The 20,235-nt window shown below is 41.7% G+C and overlaps 1 protein-coding gene across 1 annotated transcript in view; it reads left to right on the top strand.

Moving 5' to 3' along the window:
- Nucleotides 1–8,792, top strand: part of NLK (nemo like kinase) — a 139,187-nt gene extending 130,395 nt beyond the window's left edge. The window contains exons 9-12 of the mRNA XM_081109585.1: nucleotides 3,237–3,435; nucleotides 4,325–4,418; nucleotides 6,976–7,102; nucleotides 8,230–8,792. Of these exons, the coding sequence (XP_080965711.1) occupies nucleotides 3,237–3,435; nucleotides 4,325–4,418; nucleotides 6,976–7,030 (348 nt within the window). The 3' untranslated portion in view covers nucleotides 7,031–7,102; nucleotides 8,230–8,792. The remainder of the gene's footprint in view (nucleotides 1–3,236; nucleotides 3,436–4,324; nucleotides 4,419–6,975; nucleotides 7,103–8,229) is intronic.
- Nucleotides 8,793–20,235: the final 11,443 nt, after the last annotated feature.

The raw sequence follows: 20,235 nt of genomic DNA, 5'->3' as shown, positions 1-20,235 counted from the left end.
CAGTCATTAAAAAAATAAAGGAATTTATTTGGCAAGTTAAGGATCACTGCATAATATTTAACCATTTTTTATCATTTCTTGTAGAACAATTCCAACCAATAAATGTTGGGTTTTTTTTACAGAATTCTTATTTTTTTTAAAAAATAGGTTCCCATTTTTTTTTAATATATTTTATTGATTTTTTACAGAGAGGAAGGGAGAGAGATAGAGAGCTAGAAACATCTATGAGAGAGAAACATTGATCAGCTGCCTCCTGCACATCTCCTACTGGGGATATGCCCGCAACCAAGGTACATGCCCTTGACCAGAATCGAACCTGGGACCCTTCAGTCCGCAGGCCGACGCTCTATCCACTGAGCCAAACCGGTTTCAGCCAGAATTCTTATTTTTAAATTGGCCTGATGCTTTATTAATTTATAATAGACATTAAAAGTAGATATCATTTTTAAAGAATGTTTTATTCTGTTTTTAACCTGTTGAATTTAGGTTTGGCCTTACATTAAAAAGAAAGAAATGAGGGTTTTTTAAATATCCATTAAAAATAGAACACTAACCATAATTAAATCAGTTTATTTAGCCTATTTAGTTGCAGTAATTAATTATTGTTACTATTGGGCTAAGCCAGTGGTTCTCAACCTTGGCTGCACATTAGAATCACCTGGGAATCTTTTTAAAATCCTGATTTCTGGGCCTCATCCTCCAGAAATTCTGTTTCTTTGTTACAAATGTTGTGGCCTCACCCCATAACAAAAAAGATTTTTAAAAGATTCCCAGGTGATTCTAATGTGCAGCCAAGGTTGAGAACCACTGGGCTAAGCAGTCTATTGCCATGTGTCTGCTCCTGGACTGAAACATTCCTGGAAATCCTGGCTCAGTTACCTGGTTCAGTCTCAGCAGTGGTGTCTGTGGGGATATCAGTTACACCCATGAATTCATACCATGAAAACAATGGTCAGAGTACCATCTGATAGCATCCTTTACTGAGGTCCTTGTGATATTTCTTAAGGAATGCTCCATTCCTGATCTTTAGTTTGTAGCAGGAGCCTTTAGGCAAATATAAGAAAAAAAGGAGCCGTGGTCAATGTTGCTCAGTTGGTTGGAGTTTCGTCGTATGTACCCAATGGTCTCAGGTTCCATTCCCAGTCAGGACACACTCCCAGGTTGTGAGTGTGATCCCCAGTTGAGGCATATACAGGAAGCAGTCGATCGATGTTTCTCTTCCTCTCCCTTCCTCTCTCTCTAAAATCAATAAAAACCTATTAAAAAACACACACACACACACACACACACACACACACACACACACACAAAGACCAATAGGGAAGCCAGACTCCAGCTACTGGTGGCAGCTCATAGGAACCCAATTTCTGACATCTGCCACCTGACAGAAGTGACTTAATGGTCAGATGGTAAAATTAAAACCCAGATTCAATCATAGTGGTCACCAGTGTGGACATAATCACTCGTTTCAATCGGAAACAGAAATAGACTTGGCCAACAACCAGATTTAGTGAGCAAACGCCGAAGAGCTCAATCCATATGTGAGACTGGCCAGAGACACGGGTTGAAGGGCCCTGTCTCGGGAAAGGTGTACTGTCGGCCAGCTAGTTTCTTTAGATTCGGACAGTAGATTTTCTTTTTTTAAATATATTTTTATTGCTTTTAGAGAGGAAGGGAGAGAGAGAGAGAGAGAAACATCAGTGATGAGAGAGAATCATTAATTGGCTGCCTCCTGCACGCTCCACATTGGGGATTAAGCCTGAAACCCGGGCATGTGCCCTGGCTGGGAATCAAACCAGCCATGTCCTTGTTCATAGGTTGACGCTCAACCACTGAGCCATGCCAGCCGGGCCTGACAGTGGACCTTTATTCCATGCAACCTCCAGGAATAGCTGGATTTATTTACAAAGAGAAAAAGTTTACTTGCTAAAAGTACCAGTGAATCAGTTCAGCTGGGTCACCAAGTACAAAACAACAGGAGCAAAGCCAAGGTTGTCACGTTTACATGTGTCTGCTCGTGGTGGAGAGACAGCAGCTTTCATTTGCGATGATCGTCTCCTGGAAGGGCATGGCATGTCTTTTAGCTTCAGCCCAGCAAAAAAACAGAGATTAAAATGTTTTGGGGGAATCTGGGTTTATGGGAAATAGTTAGCATTTCATTATCTGGGGGACCAGAACCAGTCAGGATGATCTGGTGTTTTTTGTTTGTTTTATTTGTTGTTTGGTTTAAGTGCAAACTGTGGTTTTTTTGCGGGGGGGGGGGGGGGGAGGGGTGTTAATCATGTTATGTGAAGTGCTTGATCATATTGCAAGTAGGGCAGAGTGTCAGTTTTTATTCTATTCTCTGCTCCTGAGCCTGTCCTTAAATCCTTTAAAATTCACTTTCTCTCACACAGTAGTACTTGTATGTCCACTGAGCTCAAAGGAAGGACTTTTTTTTAATGGAGAAATGAGTTTAAAAGTGTATGGTTTATCAACCTGAAACTAGTATATTACGTATTCTGATCTGAAGTGTCAGGAAACAACAGGCTGCTGATATTCAGAGTGAGCTGGATATTAAAACATGGCATTCAGGCTGTTACCTGCTGCCTAACTCCAGCAGCTTCAGATATCCTATGTTGACTTGGCATTCTGAGAGAATTAAAGTTTCAAGCAGCTTTGTAAAATTGCCACTGTGATCACATCTCTTCTAGATGCTGAGACATGTTTAGAAAATATAACTGCTATTTAAAATGTAAACGTCTGCCCTAGCTGGTTTGGCTCAGTGGATAGAGCGTCCACCTGTGGACTGAAGGGTCCCAGGTTCGATTCTGGTCAAGGGCACATGCCAGGGTTGCAGGCTCGGTCCCTAGTGTGGGGCGTGCAGGAGGCAGACAATCAGTGATTCTCTCTCATTATTGATTTTTCTCCCTCTCCCTTCCTCTCTGAAACCAATAAAATTGTATTTTAAAAAAATAAAAATAAAATGTAAATTCCCCTCCAAAGCATTACATATTTAAATGTCATGATATTTGTAATTGTGTACATTTATTTTGAGGTAGGAATTCTTTGGGATCTTAGCAGAAAGTCACTTCATACTCCCTCAACTGCTGCATTACCCACTCTGACTTCAGTTATCCCTCTTACATAGGATGTACCATAAAGTATAAGCAGTTACTGTGCCTTGAGAAAGACCCTGTGTGGACAGTCATATTTATCTGTAGTGTTGATGTGCTGGTCTCTAAATTTGATTTCAGTCCAAAAGAATATCCGCTAAGGATGCCTTAGCCCACCCCTACCTAGATGAAGGGCGACTACGATATCACACGTGTATGTGTAAATGTTGCTTCTCCACCTCTACTGGAAGAGTTTATACCAGTGACTTTGAGCCTGTCACCAACCCCAAATTTGATGACACTTTTGAGAAGAACCTCAGTTCTGTTCGACAGGTTAAAGGTGAGTACCTTTTTTGGCCTTCGGCCTGGCAGGATCACTAGTAACGTTTTTCATTACATGGCCCAGAAGAGCTGAGATCTCATAGGTTTATTTTACAGGCTCGCGTACAACTCTATTCAAGTCATGTACCATGAATGCTATGTATGTTATAAAAACGCTCAGTTAGTACTACATCCAGGAGAAGGACAGGCAGAGGAATAAATATTTTGTTCTTGTTTTCAAAGCTAACTTGATGAGTGTGACTCAATATATTTAATATGTATTCATTGAGTGTAATTAATTGAATGGAACATATTAGATGTATAACATGCAAAGTTTTAAAAAAGATAAACATCCACTGAGGGATCATTCCATGGATGATGACAAAAGAAGGAAATTTCTGCTAGTCGACTCGTAAAATTTCCTGACACCACCTCCTTTTGGGATGGGGTGGGGGGTTATGACATCCAAAATTCTGAATGATTTGAGTGTCTGCTATAGGGCATTTTAGAGGAGAGAGCAGTTCCCAAAGAAACCAGCCCAAAACTGTACCTAACCATCAAGATATTTTAAGTGATTTTCAATAAGATGGTAATTACCAGCAATTTAGAAGAGTTCACTCATATGCCAAACCCTGTGGTGTCAACTCTCAAATTTATAGACCATTTTACTCCTCCCACGGATGGGATTTTCGCCCTGAGTGAGGCGCTTTGGGGGGTTTTGCCTGTGTTTAGCAGCACCTGTCATTTGGTTTCAGGAAAGTTCTGCTAGAGTCTGCCTGACAGATGATGTGTGTCTGATTTAACTAAACCAGCAGGAAATGCTGTTCTGACGCTGGCTAGCGTTAGCTGAGAACCCGCCGCTCCCAGACCTGCAGATTGGCATGCCTGTGTGTTTGTTTTCTCCACAGAAATTATCCACCAGTTCATTCTGGAACAGCAGAAAGGAAACAGAGTGCCTCTCTGCATCAACCCTCAGTCCGCTGCTTTTAAGAGCTTTATTAGGTAACTATGTGAATGTCATTCTGACTTTCTTGTTAGTATTAGGAGGCTGTTGTGATTTTGTTATTCAGCATATTTCTGTTTTTATTTTAATTCAGTAACATAGGTAAAAGGTCCAACAGAAAGTGTCTGTTACGAACTTTGGCTTTAGTCAAAAGCATATTAAAATGTTAGCATTAAGTTTTTACACTGATGCCAACTCACTGGTTGCTTTGGTAGTTTTTCCCCCAAATGACCATTGTGCTGCCTGGTCATGTACATGGGGATCTCCTGCAGCAACAGTGTGGTGGCCATTGTCCTGGAGTTAGGCATGGTCCCCGGGCTCCCCGCTGCCATCCCAGCACCTTCGGAGTAAGTGCAGCAAGAACATTTATTTTTATAGATGCACTGCGGTGTGTCCAGTAGGCTTGTTGGTTCAAGAGCTAGAAACCTGCGCTGGAACCTAGAAGCCCCACTCTCCTTGTCCTTGCCTTCTCAGTCTCTCTCTCCCTCACTGACTGTACCAGTCAAGGCCCAGACATGAGAAAGAAACCACACCCCATACAATTCAATAACCAAAAGCATTAACTAGGGAAAGAGTGAACACGGAAGAAATTAAGACCTTAGAGGAGGTCCCTTCACCCAAAGCTAATAAGATTTGGAGGTGATACGGCTGCCACAGAGACACACCCATGAGGGTAGTGAAGAAACTTTCCAAACGCGGGGGCAGAACTCATCCATCAAAGAGGCCTGTTGGGCTGCAGAGCCACTTGCTGGAGTGTTTGGTGGACCACAGCTGGGCCTTTCATATTAAAATAAAGAAGTAAAACAAAATAAAAAGGCACACCAGACCGGGAAGGGCAACTGCTTCCTAATGCTATGGCCGTGCGGTGCCTCTCCAGCACCCTCTGTCGACAAAGGCTAGCATCAAGCAGGTGGCCGAGCAGAAATGTGAGAACGGCATCTGGCTCCCGTATCACAAAGGAGCACAAAGAAGGGGGGCGGTTTGGATCTGAGAGGCCACACTATCTCCTTTCTTCCCCGCCTGCCTTTCTCCCTCTTCTATTCCCTCTTCTCTCTGATTCTCTTTCCCTTCCCCTCATTTCTGTTTTAATTGGTCTTAACAAGGTATTGAAGTTGGTTTAATTTATTGAATCAAAGTCAAGATTTTTTTTGTTTAGAATTATTCCATGTATATGTTGTTAGAAAGAAAGGATTAAGTTGCATTTTTACTTCTCTGTTGTTTAAAATTACCTTGTTTTAGTTTTTCCTAACAGTCAGTGACCCAGTACCTTTCCAGGTGCAAGTTATTCATTATTCTGGGCCCCAGAGAAGATTATGTTTATAATCTGGTTGGCAACATTAGACAGACATATGAAATAACTGATAAAACAAATCAATGGATAACAAATGCTAAATGATTATCCATTACTACTCAGTTAATACTTGATAAAAAAAGCTTATGAGGCTCATTCAAAGTAGGTCCCCACTTCGATGGATGTGTCTCGCTCACTTACATGTTTCTCTCTCTGTTTCTCCCCCTCCCTCTCACTCCCTTTAAAAATCAATGGGGAAAAATATCCTCAGGTGAGGATTAACAACAGCAACAAAAAAAGCCCTACCCAGTTGCTAAGTGGTTAGAGCGTCGGCCCATGGACTGAAGGGTCACGGGTTTGATTCTGGTCAAGGGCATGTGCCTCAGTTGCAGGCTCCCTCCAGGTCAGGGTGTGTCCCAGAGGCAACCAATCAATGTGTCTCTCTCACATTGATGTTTCTCTCTCTGTTTCTTCCCCTCCCTTCCACTCTCCAAAAATCAGTGTTAATACTCAGGTGAGGATTAACAACAATAAAAAACAGGTTCCCACTTAAAGTCACTGTATTTTGGGAGGTTACTTTCAAATGGATAATTCTGCATCGTTTAAGGTTATTTTTCTAATTGATCATAAGCATTACTATTTATAATACCATTTACTTTATATTATGAAGTAGGCACTGTGGAAAGCACTTTACATACATTATCTCATTTATTCATCACAATAGCATTCCCTGCCCTAGCTGGTTTGGCTCAGTGGATAGAGCTTCGGCCCACAGACTGAAGGGTCCCGGGTTTGATTCTGGTCAAGGTGTGTACCTTGGTTGCAGGCTCAATCCCCGGCTGTGGTCGGGGTGAATGCAGGAAGCAACCAATTGATGTGTCTCTCTCACGTTGATGTTTCTCTCTGTGTGTCTCTTCCCCCTCCCTTCATCTAAATGATCCTCGGGTGAGGATTAACAATAAAAAAAAACAAAAGCATTATCCCTCTCCAAGAGGAAAGATGAAGGAATCTGCTCTGTGTCACACAACTAGTAAATGACATTGTTTCCAAGGCCGTGTATTAGCCACTGTACCATATTGCCTCACTAAACATAGATGCTTAAGCAAACAATTTGGGACAGATGCAATTTACAGAAGTTAACAGAAACCAAAATCCATAACTGGACTTTACAGGTTTTTTTTTTAAAGGCAGAGAAGAAAAGAGGCAACAGCGAGTTGCCCTTTGTGGTGTTACAAGTGTTTTCACCATTCTCCTTTTTTTTCTAGTTCCACTGTTGCCCAGCCATCTGAGATGCCCCCATCTCCTCTGGTGTGGGAGTGACGGTGGAAGATAATGTACTACTGAAGATGTAATGTAGCTTTCCACTGGAGTCTGGGATTTGCAATTCTGGAGGTTAATCATGCTTGTACTGTAATTTTACTAATGAAGTTTTAAATTAACAACCACTACTTGTATGATATGAATAATATTTAGAAATGTTACTAGACTTTTAATCTTGTAAAGTGGTTGTGCTTTTAGAAGAAAAATATTTTACCCAGAGTTGCACATGTTTTATGAATTTAGTGCAGCTGTTATGGCTCACCTCAGAACAAATGAGAATTGAACCAAATTTGGAAGTTTGGGGTTTTGCGTTTTTGTTTTGTTTTGTTTTTCTTTTTTTAAAATGAAGTGGGATTGTTCACACACACACACACACACACACACACACACACAGGACAGTCATACATTTTGATATTTGAGCCATTCCTGAAAATTAAGGGTTTTCTAAAATGAAAGAATCTAGAAACCTTGCCTGTGACCAATCATGGAGCCACGTGAGCTGATCGTGGCCGCACCTGGGGGGAGGGGGGTGGGGCATGCCACCTAATGATCAAGCCCTATAATTAGCTTCTCATTAGAGCCGTGACGGTGATGTGTGCTGTCTAAAATCCAATGTTGTGGGTAGAAAGAATGAGTTTGTGACTAGGAGAGACTAAACTTCTGTTTTCCTTACCCAGTATAAATATATATATATATATTTAATCTATTTTTATTAGAAGTTTTTCTGCTCTTTCTTACATAAAAGAACCCCCAAGCATGCATCTTTCATGTGTGTAAATAATTCATTTCTGGGCTAATTTCAAAAGAATTCCACCATTGCTGTATAGAGAGAGAACTAGCTTGCACATTTTAGGTCTGTGAAATTTTGTGAGACTTTTCCTGCACTGGACAATAAAAACAGATAAAAATAAAAGACAAAAACAAATTTTAAAGAAATGTAAAGCCACAAAAAAAAAAAAAGGCACATAGGGAATTATGTCAAATGTGTTTGTGTCCTTAGGCAAAGCTGTGGGAGTCTTGAAATGTCACAGTAGTAAATAACTTATTACTTTTTGACAAATTCTTTTTTCTGTTGGAACACTGAATTCTTCTGTGCATATGTATATATGAATACAAATTGAAGGCCTCTACCTCCTGGAGTTATACAACTTGGCTTGTTTACCTCCACATGCTGATGATGACTATTTTTTTTTTTTAAGTTCAATGTGGAGACTTGAAACTTGAATGTCCCTTCCAACTTTTATATTAAAAATAAAAAGAGAAGAAAACTGAAGATCGTTTTTCACCTGTACAAGAAATATTAATGGATCGTCTTAAAATTGGTCTAGGAAAAAACCTTGGTGTGTGTTATGGACAATTAACTGTTAAAGTTATTGTAAGTTATCTGTATTTAGCAGAGTATTTTCATCTTGAGTGATCTGAGCTGAATTTGAAGACTATTAATAAGTTATGTTTGGAAGTTTTAACTTCAATGAAGTAATTATTTGCTGTGAAAGAAACAAACATTGAATTACTAAACAAAGATGGTGCAATATCTTTGTTTGTTTTTTTTTATGAGGCTCCTGAGAATCAACCCAACTGAAGCATTTCAATTCACTTGAATGAGAAACGTGTTTAGTATCAAAAGAGCCCAAGAAGACACTGGTGTGAAAGGTACAATCTCAGAGGTTGGTCAATTACCGTGGCACACTTATTGGTCACTTTGTACAATGTAGATTTGAAGTACAGTGGTGAAAACATTAAATGTGACATTTGAAAAAAATGTGTCATCTGTTTATTTCAGTTCCTCTTTTTTGTTTTCTCTTCAATACAGCTTACTTATTGAATTTGCAAAGTTTTGAGACACTTCCTACTTACATTTCCACTTAGATCTTTGAGGAAATTAGATGTGCTTTTAAAAACCTTCCCAGAAGCATTAGCTTGCCAAAACCATATTGAAAATTTAACCAATATCAAAGACATTGTGATTTAAATATATACAACTTGAGCTTGGCCGGTGTGGCTCAGGGTTTGAGCGTCAACCTTGTACAATGACTCATTCCAAAGCATTATGAATTGCATGTATAATACTTTGAGGTCACCTTTTGATACCCAATCAGGGCACATGCCCAGGTTATGGGCTCGATCCCCAGTGTGGGGTGTGCAGGAGGCAGCCAATCAATTATTCTCTCTCATCATTGATATTTCTATCTCTCTATCCCCCTCCAATCCCCTCTGAAATCAATAAAAGTATACTTTAAAAATAAATAAATGTACAACTTGAAAATCTTTCCACACCTTTAGAGTATAATCCAGTGGATTTTAAACTTTTTTTTCTAAACAAGGAACCCTATTTTCATGTGAAACCAAACTCCAGTATCTATATATATAAAAGCCTAATATACAAATTGTCCCCTTGGGAGTTAAATCACTCACCATCACATGCACTGACCACCAGGGGGCGGCACAGAGGGAAGGGAGGCCCTGGTCACTGGCCAGGCCTAGGGGATCTTTACCCGTGCATGAATTTTGTGCACCAGGCCTCTAGTATTAAATAAAAGGGGAGTGCTCAGAATGAAGGGGACTGCTGAGGGAATTTGATTTCCTCCCTTTTGCTTCCTGCTTCCTGCTCCTGGCAGCCCAAAGATACTTCCAGCTTAGGAAGAGGTCCCACCTGGGTGGTGGTGTAATTAAAACCTGACACCAGACCGCCTAACTTCAGAATACTTTCCTGCGGCTAGATGAAGCAACATCACTTGTAGGTTTGTAGATAGCAAGTACTGCTGTCTTTTCTTGGTTTAGCAAAATGAATAGATTTTTTTTTTCTGACATAAAATGAGTCAGTTGTTCTAACTCATCTAAATATAAGTACACGTTTTTTTTGCTTGTTTGTTTTTTTAAATATATTTTTTATTGATTTTTTACAGAGAGGAAGGGAGAGAGATAGAGAGTTAGAAACAACGATGAGAAAGAAACATCGATCAGCTGTTGATAATTGCAAAAATGTGGAATTTCTACAGCCAGTGGAGTCAGTATGGACAGATAAATTAGGGCTCTACCAGCTGCACTTTCTGTGCAGTTTAATAATCCAGAAGATGAAGATAATCTCTTGTGATGGCTCATAAAGTTTAGAATTTTCATTTTGTTTTTCCTATGATATCTCATTTAAATATTTTATATTAAAATAAAAATCAAGGACTAAAATGCAAGGCCCTGGCCAAGTAGCTTAGTAAGCGTCATCTCAATACACCATGGTTTCAAGTTCAATCCCTAATCAGGACACATACAAGAATCAACCAAAGAATGTATAAATGAGATAACAAATTGATGTTTCTCTCTCCCCCCACACCCTGAAATCAGTAAATTTTAAAAAAAAAAAAATAGAGCCCTGGCTGGGTGGTTCAGTTGGTTGGAGCATCTTCTTGTTCACCAAAAGGTTTGGGGTTCAGTCCCTGGTCAGGGTGTGTACGGGTTCTCTCTCTCTCTCTTTCTCTCTCTCTCTCTCGCTCTCTCTCGCTCTCTCTCTCTCTGAAATTTGCATGAATTTTTAAGTTTAGGTAGCTGCTGGGGAGCTGTTTCCTACTGTGCTCTAGTAACATCCAGACATCATGTCAGTAGATGGATACTTTTAGAGTCTTCTCTGCAGTATTTGACTCTCTACCTTTCTTTTTTATTTTTTTAATCCTCAGCTGAGGATATTTTTTACATTGACTTTTAGAGAGAGTGGGAGAGGGAGGGAGGGGGAGAGAGAGAGAAACATCGATGTGAGAGACACATCGATTGGATGCCTCCCACAAGCGCCCCAACTGGGGCCTGGGATGGAACCAGCAACCCAGGTACATGCTCTTGACCTGGAAAAGAACCCAAAAACCCTTGGGTGCACAGGCGATGCTCTAACCATTAAGCACACTGGCCAGGGCTCCACCTCCTTAAGCAGTCTTGGCTTCTGTAACACACTGTTTTTCTCCTCTTGGGGCCACAACGCTCCCTTACAGGCTTCTGCTTAATCGTCACATGTCTTCCCTGGGCTAGGATCAACCCTGGGTTCTCTTCCTACTCCAAAGCCAAGGGTTCTTGACTTTGCTACTCGGTAGAATCACCTGGAGAAGTTTCAGAAATCCAGTGCCTGGGCTGCACCCCAAACCAAATTAGGTCAGACTCGAGGCAGGGTCAGGCATCGGTCTGTGTTAGTTTTGTTTTGTTTTGTGCAGCCAGGCTTGAGAGCCACTTCGTCCCCATCCCCATTCCTCATGGTGTCCTTTTCCGCCTCCCGTCAGTCATCATCCTGCTTCACAAAAGGACATGCTTCTCACACATCTTACCTGTTACTGTTGTGCAACGTCCCTGCCTGCAAAACCTTTCTGGTTGCCAAGTAAACGGACAATTGGAAATGGTTTTTGTTTGTGAAGACCTCACCTCTTTCATCTTAGTAGTGTCAAATAATGCATTGATCCTGAGAGAGAACCCTTTGAACGTAAAGCAAGGAGCATTAGGAGGATATATTGAGACTGGCAGTATTTTATTTCACTCAGGAAACAAATTCATGGCACAGCTCTGACTGTATTAAGATTCAAAAGATGTGTGTGGGGGTTTTTCTTTAATGGAAACGTGTAAGAATGAAGACTTTTTTCAACAGAAGGTAAATCGGTTTGCTTGATTTGCCAATGAAGATTTTTCTGATTAGTTTATATGGTAGTCATTTTTCCATAATTAGAATTAGGTGGAATCTGCAGCTACAAAGTTCTGATAAAAGCATGTTTAAATGGAAATATTTAAAAATTATCAAAAAGTTATTGGCGAAAATGAGAAATTGGAACCTTTGTGCATTGCTAATGGCATGTAAAATGGTGCTGCCGCTGTGGAAAAGTAGGGTGGTTCCTCAAAAAAATTAGAATTACCCTTTGACCCAGTAATTTCATTTCCAGATCTATACATAAAAGAATTGAAAGCAAGGACTCAAAACATATTTGTGCACCAATGTTCATAGCAGCATTATTCACAGTAACCAAAAGATGGAAACATTGATGGGTGAATAGATAAACAAAATGTATATACATACAATGGATTGTTTTTCTGGCTTAAAAAGGAAGGAAATGCTGGTAAATGATACATGGATAAAATTTAAAATAAGGCAGACACAAAAAGCAAATCTTATATGATTCTACTTATATGAGGTACCTAAAATAGCCAAATTCATAGGTAGACAGTAATGAATAGTATAATAGTGGTTTCCAGGGGTGGGGACTGGGGTGGAGTGTTTGTAAGTACAGAATTTCAGTTGGGAAAGATGAAAATTTTTTGGAGATGGATGGTGGTAATGGGGCCCAACAATGTAAATGTACTTAATGCCCCTAAACCAGCCGTGGGCAAGCTACGGCCCGATGCGGCCAGTTTGAAATGAATAAAACTATTGAAAAAAAAAGACCGTACCCTTTTATGTAATGATGTTTACTTTGAATTTATATTAGTTCACACAAACACTCCATCCATGCATTTGTTCCGGCCCTCCGGTCCAGTTTAAGAACCCATTGTGGCCCTCAAAAAAAGTTTGCCCACCCCTGCCCTAAACTATACACTTAAAATGGTATAAATTTATATATATTTTACCACAATTTAAATATATAAAACTGTACTGTCCCAGAACTGGAAAGATGTATCAATACATAATTTATGTTCAGTCTCCCTTTTCTAAGTAGTAAAAACATTTAAGGACATAAAATGAATTGAGTGTAAATATAAGGGTTTATTTCTGGACTCTTTTCCACTGATCTATGCCACTTATTACACTGTCTTGATTACTGTAGTTTTGCAGTAAGTTTTGAAATCAGGAAATGTAAGTACTCCCAACTTTGTTCTTTTTCAAGGTTATCTTAGCTCTTCTTAGTGCCTTGCATTTCCACATGAATTTTAGAGACTTTCCGCAAAAAGGCCAGCTGAGATTTTGATAGGGACTGCATTGACTCTGTAGATAAATTTGGGGAATATTGCCATTTTAACAATATTAAATCTTTTGATCTGTGAACATGGGATGTCTCCATTTATTTATCTCTTCTTTCATTTAATGTTTTGTAGTTTTCAGGTACAAGTCTTGCACTTTCTTTCTTCAATGTATTCCCAAGTGATTATTTTTTATGGAATTGTTTTCTTAATTTCAGTTTCAGATTGTTCATTGCTAATATATAAAAATACAATCAATTTTTGCATATTGATATTTATTCCACAACCTGACTGAACTCTTTGATTAGTTCTAATAGTTTTTTAATATATTCCCCTTAGGATTTTGTAATAAAGTTTAACATCCTCTGGAAAACATTGTCATCTAAAAATTATATATAAAGCTTGTCTGTTTTTTTTCCTGAGGGTAAAAGGAATAATGAAAATTTTCCAGTTTCATTAAAAAACAAAAACATTGCCGAAACCGGTTTGGCTCAGTGGATAGAGCGTCGGCCTGCGGACTGAAAGGTCCCAGGTTCGATTCCGGTCAAGGGCATGTACCTGGGTTGCGGGCATATCCCCAGTAGGAGATGTGCAGGAGGCAGCTGATCGATGTTTCTCTCTCATCGATGTTTCTAACTCTCTATCTCTCTCCCTTCCTCTCTGTAAAAAATCAATAAAATATTAAAAAAAAAAACAAAAAAAAAACATTAATGATGGCATTTATTAAGAAAATCATATTTTGTTTATTGAGGACAGTTAAGCTTGGCCAAAAACTCTTTATTGTAAAAGACATCAAACCTGTTGAAAAGTAGAAAGAAATAGTATAATGAAAATCCATATACTCTTCCCCAGAAAGAAATAGTATAATGAAAATCCATATACTCTTCCCCTAGATTCACCATTAAAACATTTGCCAAATTGCTTTGTCTATATATAAATATGTATATATATTTATGTATATAAATGTATACTTTTTAATTTTTGCTGAAACATTATGAAACTTTAACCCCAAAGTATCTGCTAAAAACAAGGACATTATCCTACATATCTACAGCCCCATTATCATACCTAAGAAATTTAACAATGGCTATGTTACCTAATATACAGGACATACTCAAATTTCTCCAATTGACAAAATTACATTTATAGCTGTTTATTTTCAATTCAGGATATAGCCATAATTGTGTCTTGCATTCGGCTATCATGCCTTAGTAGCATCCTTTAATCTAGGAGTATCTGCATTTTTTTTTTTTTTTTTTTTTTTTACTCCTCACTCGAAGATATGTTGCGTTAGAGAGAGGAAGGGAAAGAGAGAAACATAGGTGTCAGGGAGATACATCGATCAGTTGTCTCCTGTAAGTGCCCCAAATGGGGATCAAACCTGCAACATGGATATGTGCCCTGACCCAGAATCAAACCCATAACCTTTTGGTGCATGGGACAATGCTCCAACCAACTGAGCCACCGGCCAGGGCTGCCTTTTCATTCATGGCATTTGGCACTTTTGAACGTGCAAGGCCAACTGTCATGTAGGATGTCCTATGACAATTTGGATTTTTCTGATTGTTTCCTCGTGGTTAGATTCAGGTTGAAAAGACTGTGACAGAGGTGATGTGGTTACTTCACAGCCCATCAGTTCGGGGTGTAAATGTTTGTCCCACCTTTGGTCATACTGAGTTTGGTCATCTGATCAAAGCTGTGATTGCCAGATCTTTCCATTGTAAAGGTGCCTTTTTCTTTTGTTATTAATACGTAATCTATGGAGAGATATTTTGAGACCACCTCTTACTCCTCAACAAACTTTTATCCAGTGCCATCCATTGATGATCTTTGCCCCAATTATTGATTACATTAGTGGTTGGAAAATAGTGATTTCCTAATTCTATCATTCCTTCTACACTCAGCATTTTCTCTTCCACCCTAAACAGATTCACCCATATTGAAGGATTCATCAAACTTTTTTGAGTATGTGAACATACCTTCCATGAAGGTTCTGAAACTGCCCCTAGAGGAATCTATGGGAAAGCCTCATGGACCACTGAACTCTTCCCTGGCACAAGGCTAGACTACATTCCCAGACCCCCCAGTGGTAAGATGTGGGCACATGTCTAACTTGTCTCCTTTGGAATGTGTTTGGAAGGGATGTGTGCGGTAGGATGTTGAATGCACTCCCTCTGTGCTTTCTTTTCACTTACTAATTAAACTCTTGGCCTTGACCATGAAGATGACAATGCCGTAAAGCAGGGGCCAGTAAACTACAACCACCACCGGTCAAATCAGACCTGATGCCTGTTTTTTAAATAAAGTTTTATTGCAACATGGCCATGTTCACTCATGTACATATTGCCTATAGCTGCTTTCACACAACAAATAACAGCATTGAGTAGTTGGGACAAAGATTGGCCCACAAAGCCTAAAATACTTATTGTCTGGCCATTTATAGTAAAGATTTGCCAACCCCTGCTCTAGTATACAGTAGGTACTCCTTAAGTGAGTGAGAGCTGTTAACTCTTCCATTAAGCGGGTCCCTTCACTTCCACCACCAAATGTATTTGAGGCACATCTATCGTGAAAAAAAGTGTGACCTTAATATCTCCAGTTCTTTCCCTTTTTAGCTGCTAAGCTGGAAACACATGATCCTAGTATACAAATTCCAATATCTCCCTTCCACGCCCCTCCCTACCAGTCCACCTGGCACGTTGGGGCCAGATGACTATTCCTAAAACACTATTGTAATCCCAAATGGCCTTGCTCAAGAACTCCCGCTGTCTCCCTACTGCCCTGATATCAAATCACCTCTTAGCTTTCCAGACCCAGTAACTAGACCCCTCCTCCCCACTCCTCTCCGACAACTAGGGTTGGAACTAGGGGGAGGTGACTGATACTTCGGTGGACATCAAAATAACTCAGTAATCAGGATAAATACTATTTTTAAAAATATATTCTTATTGATTTCAGAGAGGAAGGGAGAGAGATCGAAACATCAATGATGAGAGAATCAATCTTTCCAGGATTAACCCCCACCTGCTCTGTTCCTCCACCCAAGTTCACAGGTTCTCTGACATGAAAAAGGGGTAATCACTCACGACAGCTGGGCAGCTACCCTCTGCCTCCGTGAAACCACAGATCTCAGGAGAGTTCACTCTGACTCTCACACACAGCGGGGACTGACAGAATCCTAGCTTTTGCTAATGAATATATCATGTTTTGGCTTTGAGGTGTGAAGCCATCTGCTGATTCTAGAGTCTCGGCAGCTTTCCAGGTCTTATCATTTTCCATTAGTAGCAGAGCCTCCTGAAATTTGATACACCTCCGTCTCGCCCTTGGTGGCTGTGCTTGCGCGCAGTGTTCTCTTCCGTTCTCTGCGTGGCAGTCTTCCTGGGGCCAACGAGTCTCTTTCATATTTAGTTCACTCAACAATGGCCTCGGTTTTGTGTTAGTCAAATAAGATGCCAAGAACTCAGTCTTTGCTGTCAAGGAACCTAGTCTAACAGGAAAGGGACTTAGATCAACGTTGCTCAGAGTGAAAGGAATAAACGTGTCAGAAAAGAAGTTCAGCCCTAACCGGTCTTGCTCAGTGGACAGAGCATCGGCCTGCGGACTGAAGGGTCCCAGGTTCGATTCTGGTCAAAGGCATGTACCTGGGTTGCGGGCACATACCCAGTAGGGAGTGTGCAGGAGGCAGCTGATCGATGTTTCTCTCTCATCGATGTTTCTAACTTTCTATCCCTCTCCTTTCCTCTCTGTAAAAAATCAATAAAATATATATTTTTTAAAAAAAGAAAAGTTCAGAGATGACAGCCGTGCCACCAAATCAGGGCAACCCTGGGAGGCAGCCATCAGCTGAGGCCTTAGAGTCATTTAAGGGGTTGCAGGGATGGGTGCAGGGAGGTGAGAAGGGGGGGTGCATTTTAAAGAGAAAAGTGAGCCGGAACTGGTTTGGCTCAGTGACTAGAGCACCAGCCCTCGTACTGGTCTCGGAGCTAAGGCATGACACCACCCCGTCAATTGGAGGCAACCAACTGATGTGTCTCTCTCACATCCATGTTTCTCTCTGTGTCTCTGCCCCTCCCTTCCACTCTCTCTAAAAATCAATGGAAAAATATCCTCAGGTGAGCATTAACAACAACAAAAAGAGAACAGTGAAACAAAAGGCAAAGGAAGAGGAGTCTTCGTACAGCTGCTGCCGAAGAGGAAAGCAGCTGGACTAGCACAGGCCTATCGCTGGCATATGGTATTTGTCTCATCGCAGTACAAACACCTTTCACAAGGTGCCGAGCATTGCCTCTTCTCCCTCATTCTTTCACTCAGCACTTGCTTTGGGTGAGGAATCTGCTGATTAGCCATGTCCTCCACTCCCGGGCCCTTTGCCTTCTACCGTTTATCTGAACTCATGAAATTAAGAGCTGTGGTTTCCCCACTAGAGGAATTTCAAGCATAAGACAGCAACTGGACAGAGATTTTTTTTGGATGGAGGGACCTTTCCATGAAAGGGTTTGGCCTTGAAAATCTTTATCTGCAGATAACAAACTTGGCTGAGTAAGGTTGCTTTTGGAGGAACAGTCGCATTAACAGCTGTACGTTTACCACGCTCTCTGGGCAAATCCCATCCCCTCCCCGCAGCAAGCAGTCCAGCTTCAAAGGTGCTGCCATGTCCTGAAAGCCACTCTTGAGGGAAGGGGGAGCATAGCTGCACCAGGCCCCCCTGAGTACAGCTGTGAGCAAGGGCTCCAGTCTGCCCCTGAGACCCCAGGAACTTTGTGTTCTGACAGTGTGAGCCACCCACTCATTCCTGCTCTGCACCCCAGAAGGGACCTCCACCTCCCTCTCCTGCTGGGCTCTGATTGTCCTCAGGAGTAACCCCCCTCCTCTCCAGAGCCCGTACTCCTCTACGATTGAGCTAACAAACCCCTCCACACCCTTAGCTGTCACCTGCTGTAACTGACGCCTGGCTCCCCCACTCCCCAAGGTCTCAGCTCCCGCCCAGCTCTCTGCAGGTCAGGCTGTTCATTTTCTCACACTCCACAAACTCAGGGTCGGGAGGTGGGGTCACCAGCCTCCCCACTGACCACATCCACCCATTTCCCTTCCATTCTCTGAGGTTTGAGCCATACCTCAGCCCATGCCCACCTTCCTCCTGGTTACTCCCCTTATAGACCCAAGACTTTGACAATGGGCTCACAGTCTTCCCTCCACCTAACTGCTACCACCACCCTCGGTGGCCTTTGCAGCCGATCAATCCCATACTCCAGGCTCTCTATCCCTTGATCTCATCTCCAAAGACCTTCCCTTCCCCTCTGTTTAGGTCATACCTTCCCATGGACAGAACCTCCTCCTGACCCCAGGAACTGAGACAGTGCACCTTATGATCATCATCTCCCAACCTCCTGGCCCATTCATCCAGTTACTCCCATCACACGACCATCACGCTTCCTCAGCCTCACATCCATTCACTCTTCCACTTTCTCTCCACCAGCCCTCTGGCCTCATGCCGCTCACTCCCTATCCAGCTTGAACTGCATCTTGTGGGAGCACAGGTCCTCGGACGCTGGGTATTAGACGGAGACCTGAGAAGGCATATGTAGGAGAGACTTTTTTGGAGATTAAGTAGCCATTGCTACTACAGGAACCATGAGACAAAGCAGTTCTTGAAAATAGTCCCACAAAAGCAGCCATACAAGGCAGTCTAGCCCCTGGCTGGTCAGTGGCAACATATATACACGCTCACACAGAAGAGGCCTCATGCCAATGCATGACGCTCATGCTGCGTTAACATAAGCAGGTCACATCCTCATCTGCACGCATGCGTATGGCAAAGTGGCCTTGGTCACCCAGCATACCCCGATTATGCTCCATCTCTTCAGTCACTTTCAACTCCTCACAATCACCATTTCTTTCTGAACTCCAACCTGCATGAGTCTAACAGCCTTTTTTTGAGCAGACCACACAGTGGAGCAGACCACACAGCTTAAGAGATTGAGGCCTCCAGATCAATGGCCACCCACCTCAGCTGGGCCCTCTACTCTGCCAACGGTTTCTCTGTCCTAGTCCTTATGGGGCCCACCCTGGGAGCACAGAGCTCCTCTAGCCTAACCCTAGCCCTTCCATTTTCTCCCGATCCTCCGGGGCCTAGAGCCACATTTCCTGCTCTCTTCCTCCTGTAGGAGCAACATCCCCCACTCACCACCCTCCACCCCAGAAACTTCCAAAAACAACTAAACAAGAGAAAGTGCTCTAGTCCCCCTCATCTGAAAATAAAGCCCTCTTTCTTGAGCACATGTCCCTCCAGCTACTGCCCCATCTCCCTTCCCTTCATAACCAGATACCGACACTCCCTGCCTCCATTTCCCTACTTCCTTACTCCTGGCCCTGCTGTCATCTAGCTCCTGCCTCCACCCTGCCACACCTGCTCTCACAGGGCCACCAGGGGGTACCATTCAGTGTTGCTCTGACACAGTTGATCCTACCTCCGCCCCCCTGTTTCTGTAACATCACACTCCTGTTGTCCACCTGTATCTCAGCTCCCTCCTCCCATAAATCCTGAGTTTGGTGCTCCTCTAAGATCTCTTACAGGCCCTCTGATCTCAGAACTTCAACTCCCAGCAAACCATAATGCTCATAAATCTACATCTCCAGACAGGCTCACAGGATGCACTCAGGTATTGCAGAGACTGCGTAACGTCAACATGGCCAGAACCAAATTACCTTCTTTTCAACTCACTTCTCCTCTGTGTCCCTCCTCTCCACGAAAGGCAGCCCCATCCATTCTGTCCCAGAGCAGACCTGGGCCCAGCATATAAACATCAATATTTGCTGAATGAATCAATGAATCCTTGAACCTCCCTCATTCTTCACCGCCAATCACCAAGGCTTATCAACTTCACCTCTTTCTATAACCCTCTGCTTATTTTTACTTTATTTTTTAAAATATCTTTTTATTGATTTCAGGGAGAAAGGGAAAGGGAGAGAGAGATATAGCGTGTCCCAAAATTCACGCAAGATTTGAATTTTGCGTGAGCATTAACAACAACAACAAAAAATAAAAGCCTAATTTTACTTGGTTTATTGAATCAGATTCTAATATCTGTTGCCCTTTGATTTCAATCCCTTCAATTTGATAAGCATTACCAAGTACCAATTATGGCCCAGGAGCAGGGACAATGAAGACCACGGCTTTGTGTCTGTGCCAGCAAAACCGTGGAGGCCATTTACCCGATGTGCTATTCCATACATAACCCTACTCTATACTTTATGAATCACTAAAACATTTACAATTTTTAACTATAAAC

This window comes from Myotis nattereri (genome assembly GCF_964212035.1).
Source record: "Myotis nattereri genome assembly, chromosome: 16".
NCBI lineage: Eukaryota > Metazoa > Chordata > Mammalia > Chiroptera > Vespertilionidae > Myotis > Myotis nattereri.
This window is presented reverse-complemented; position numbering and strand designations above follow the sequence as displayed.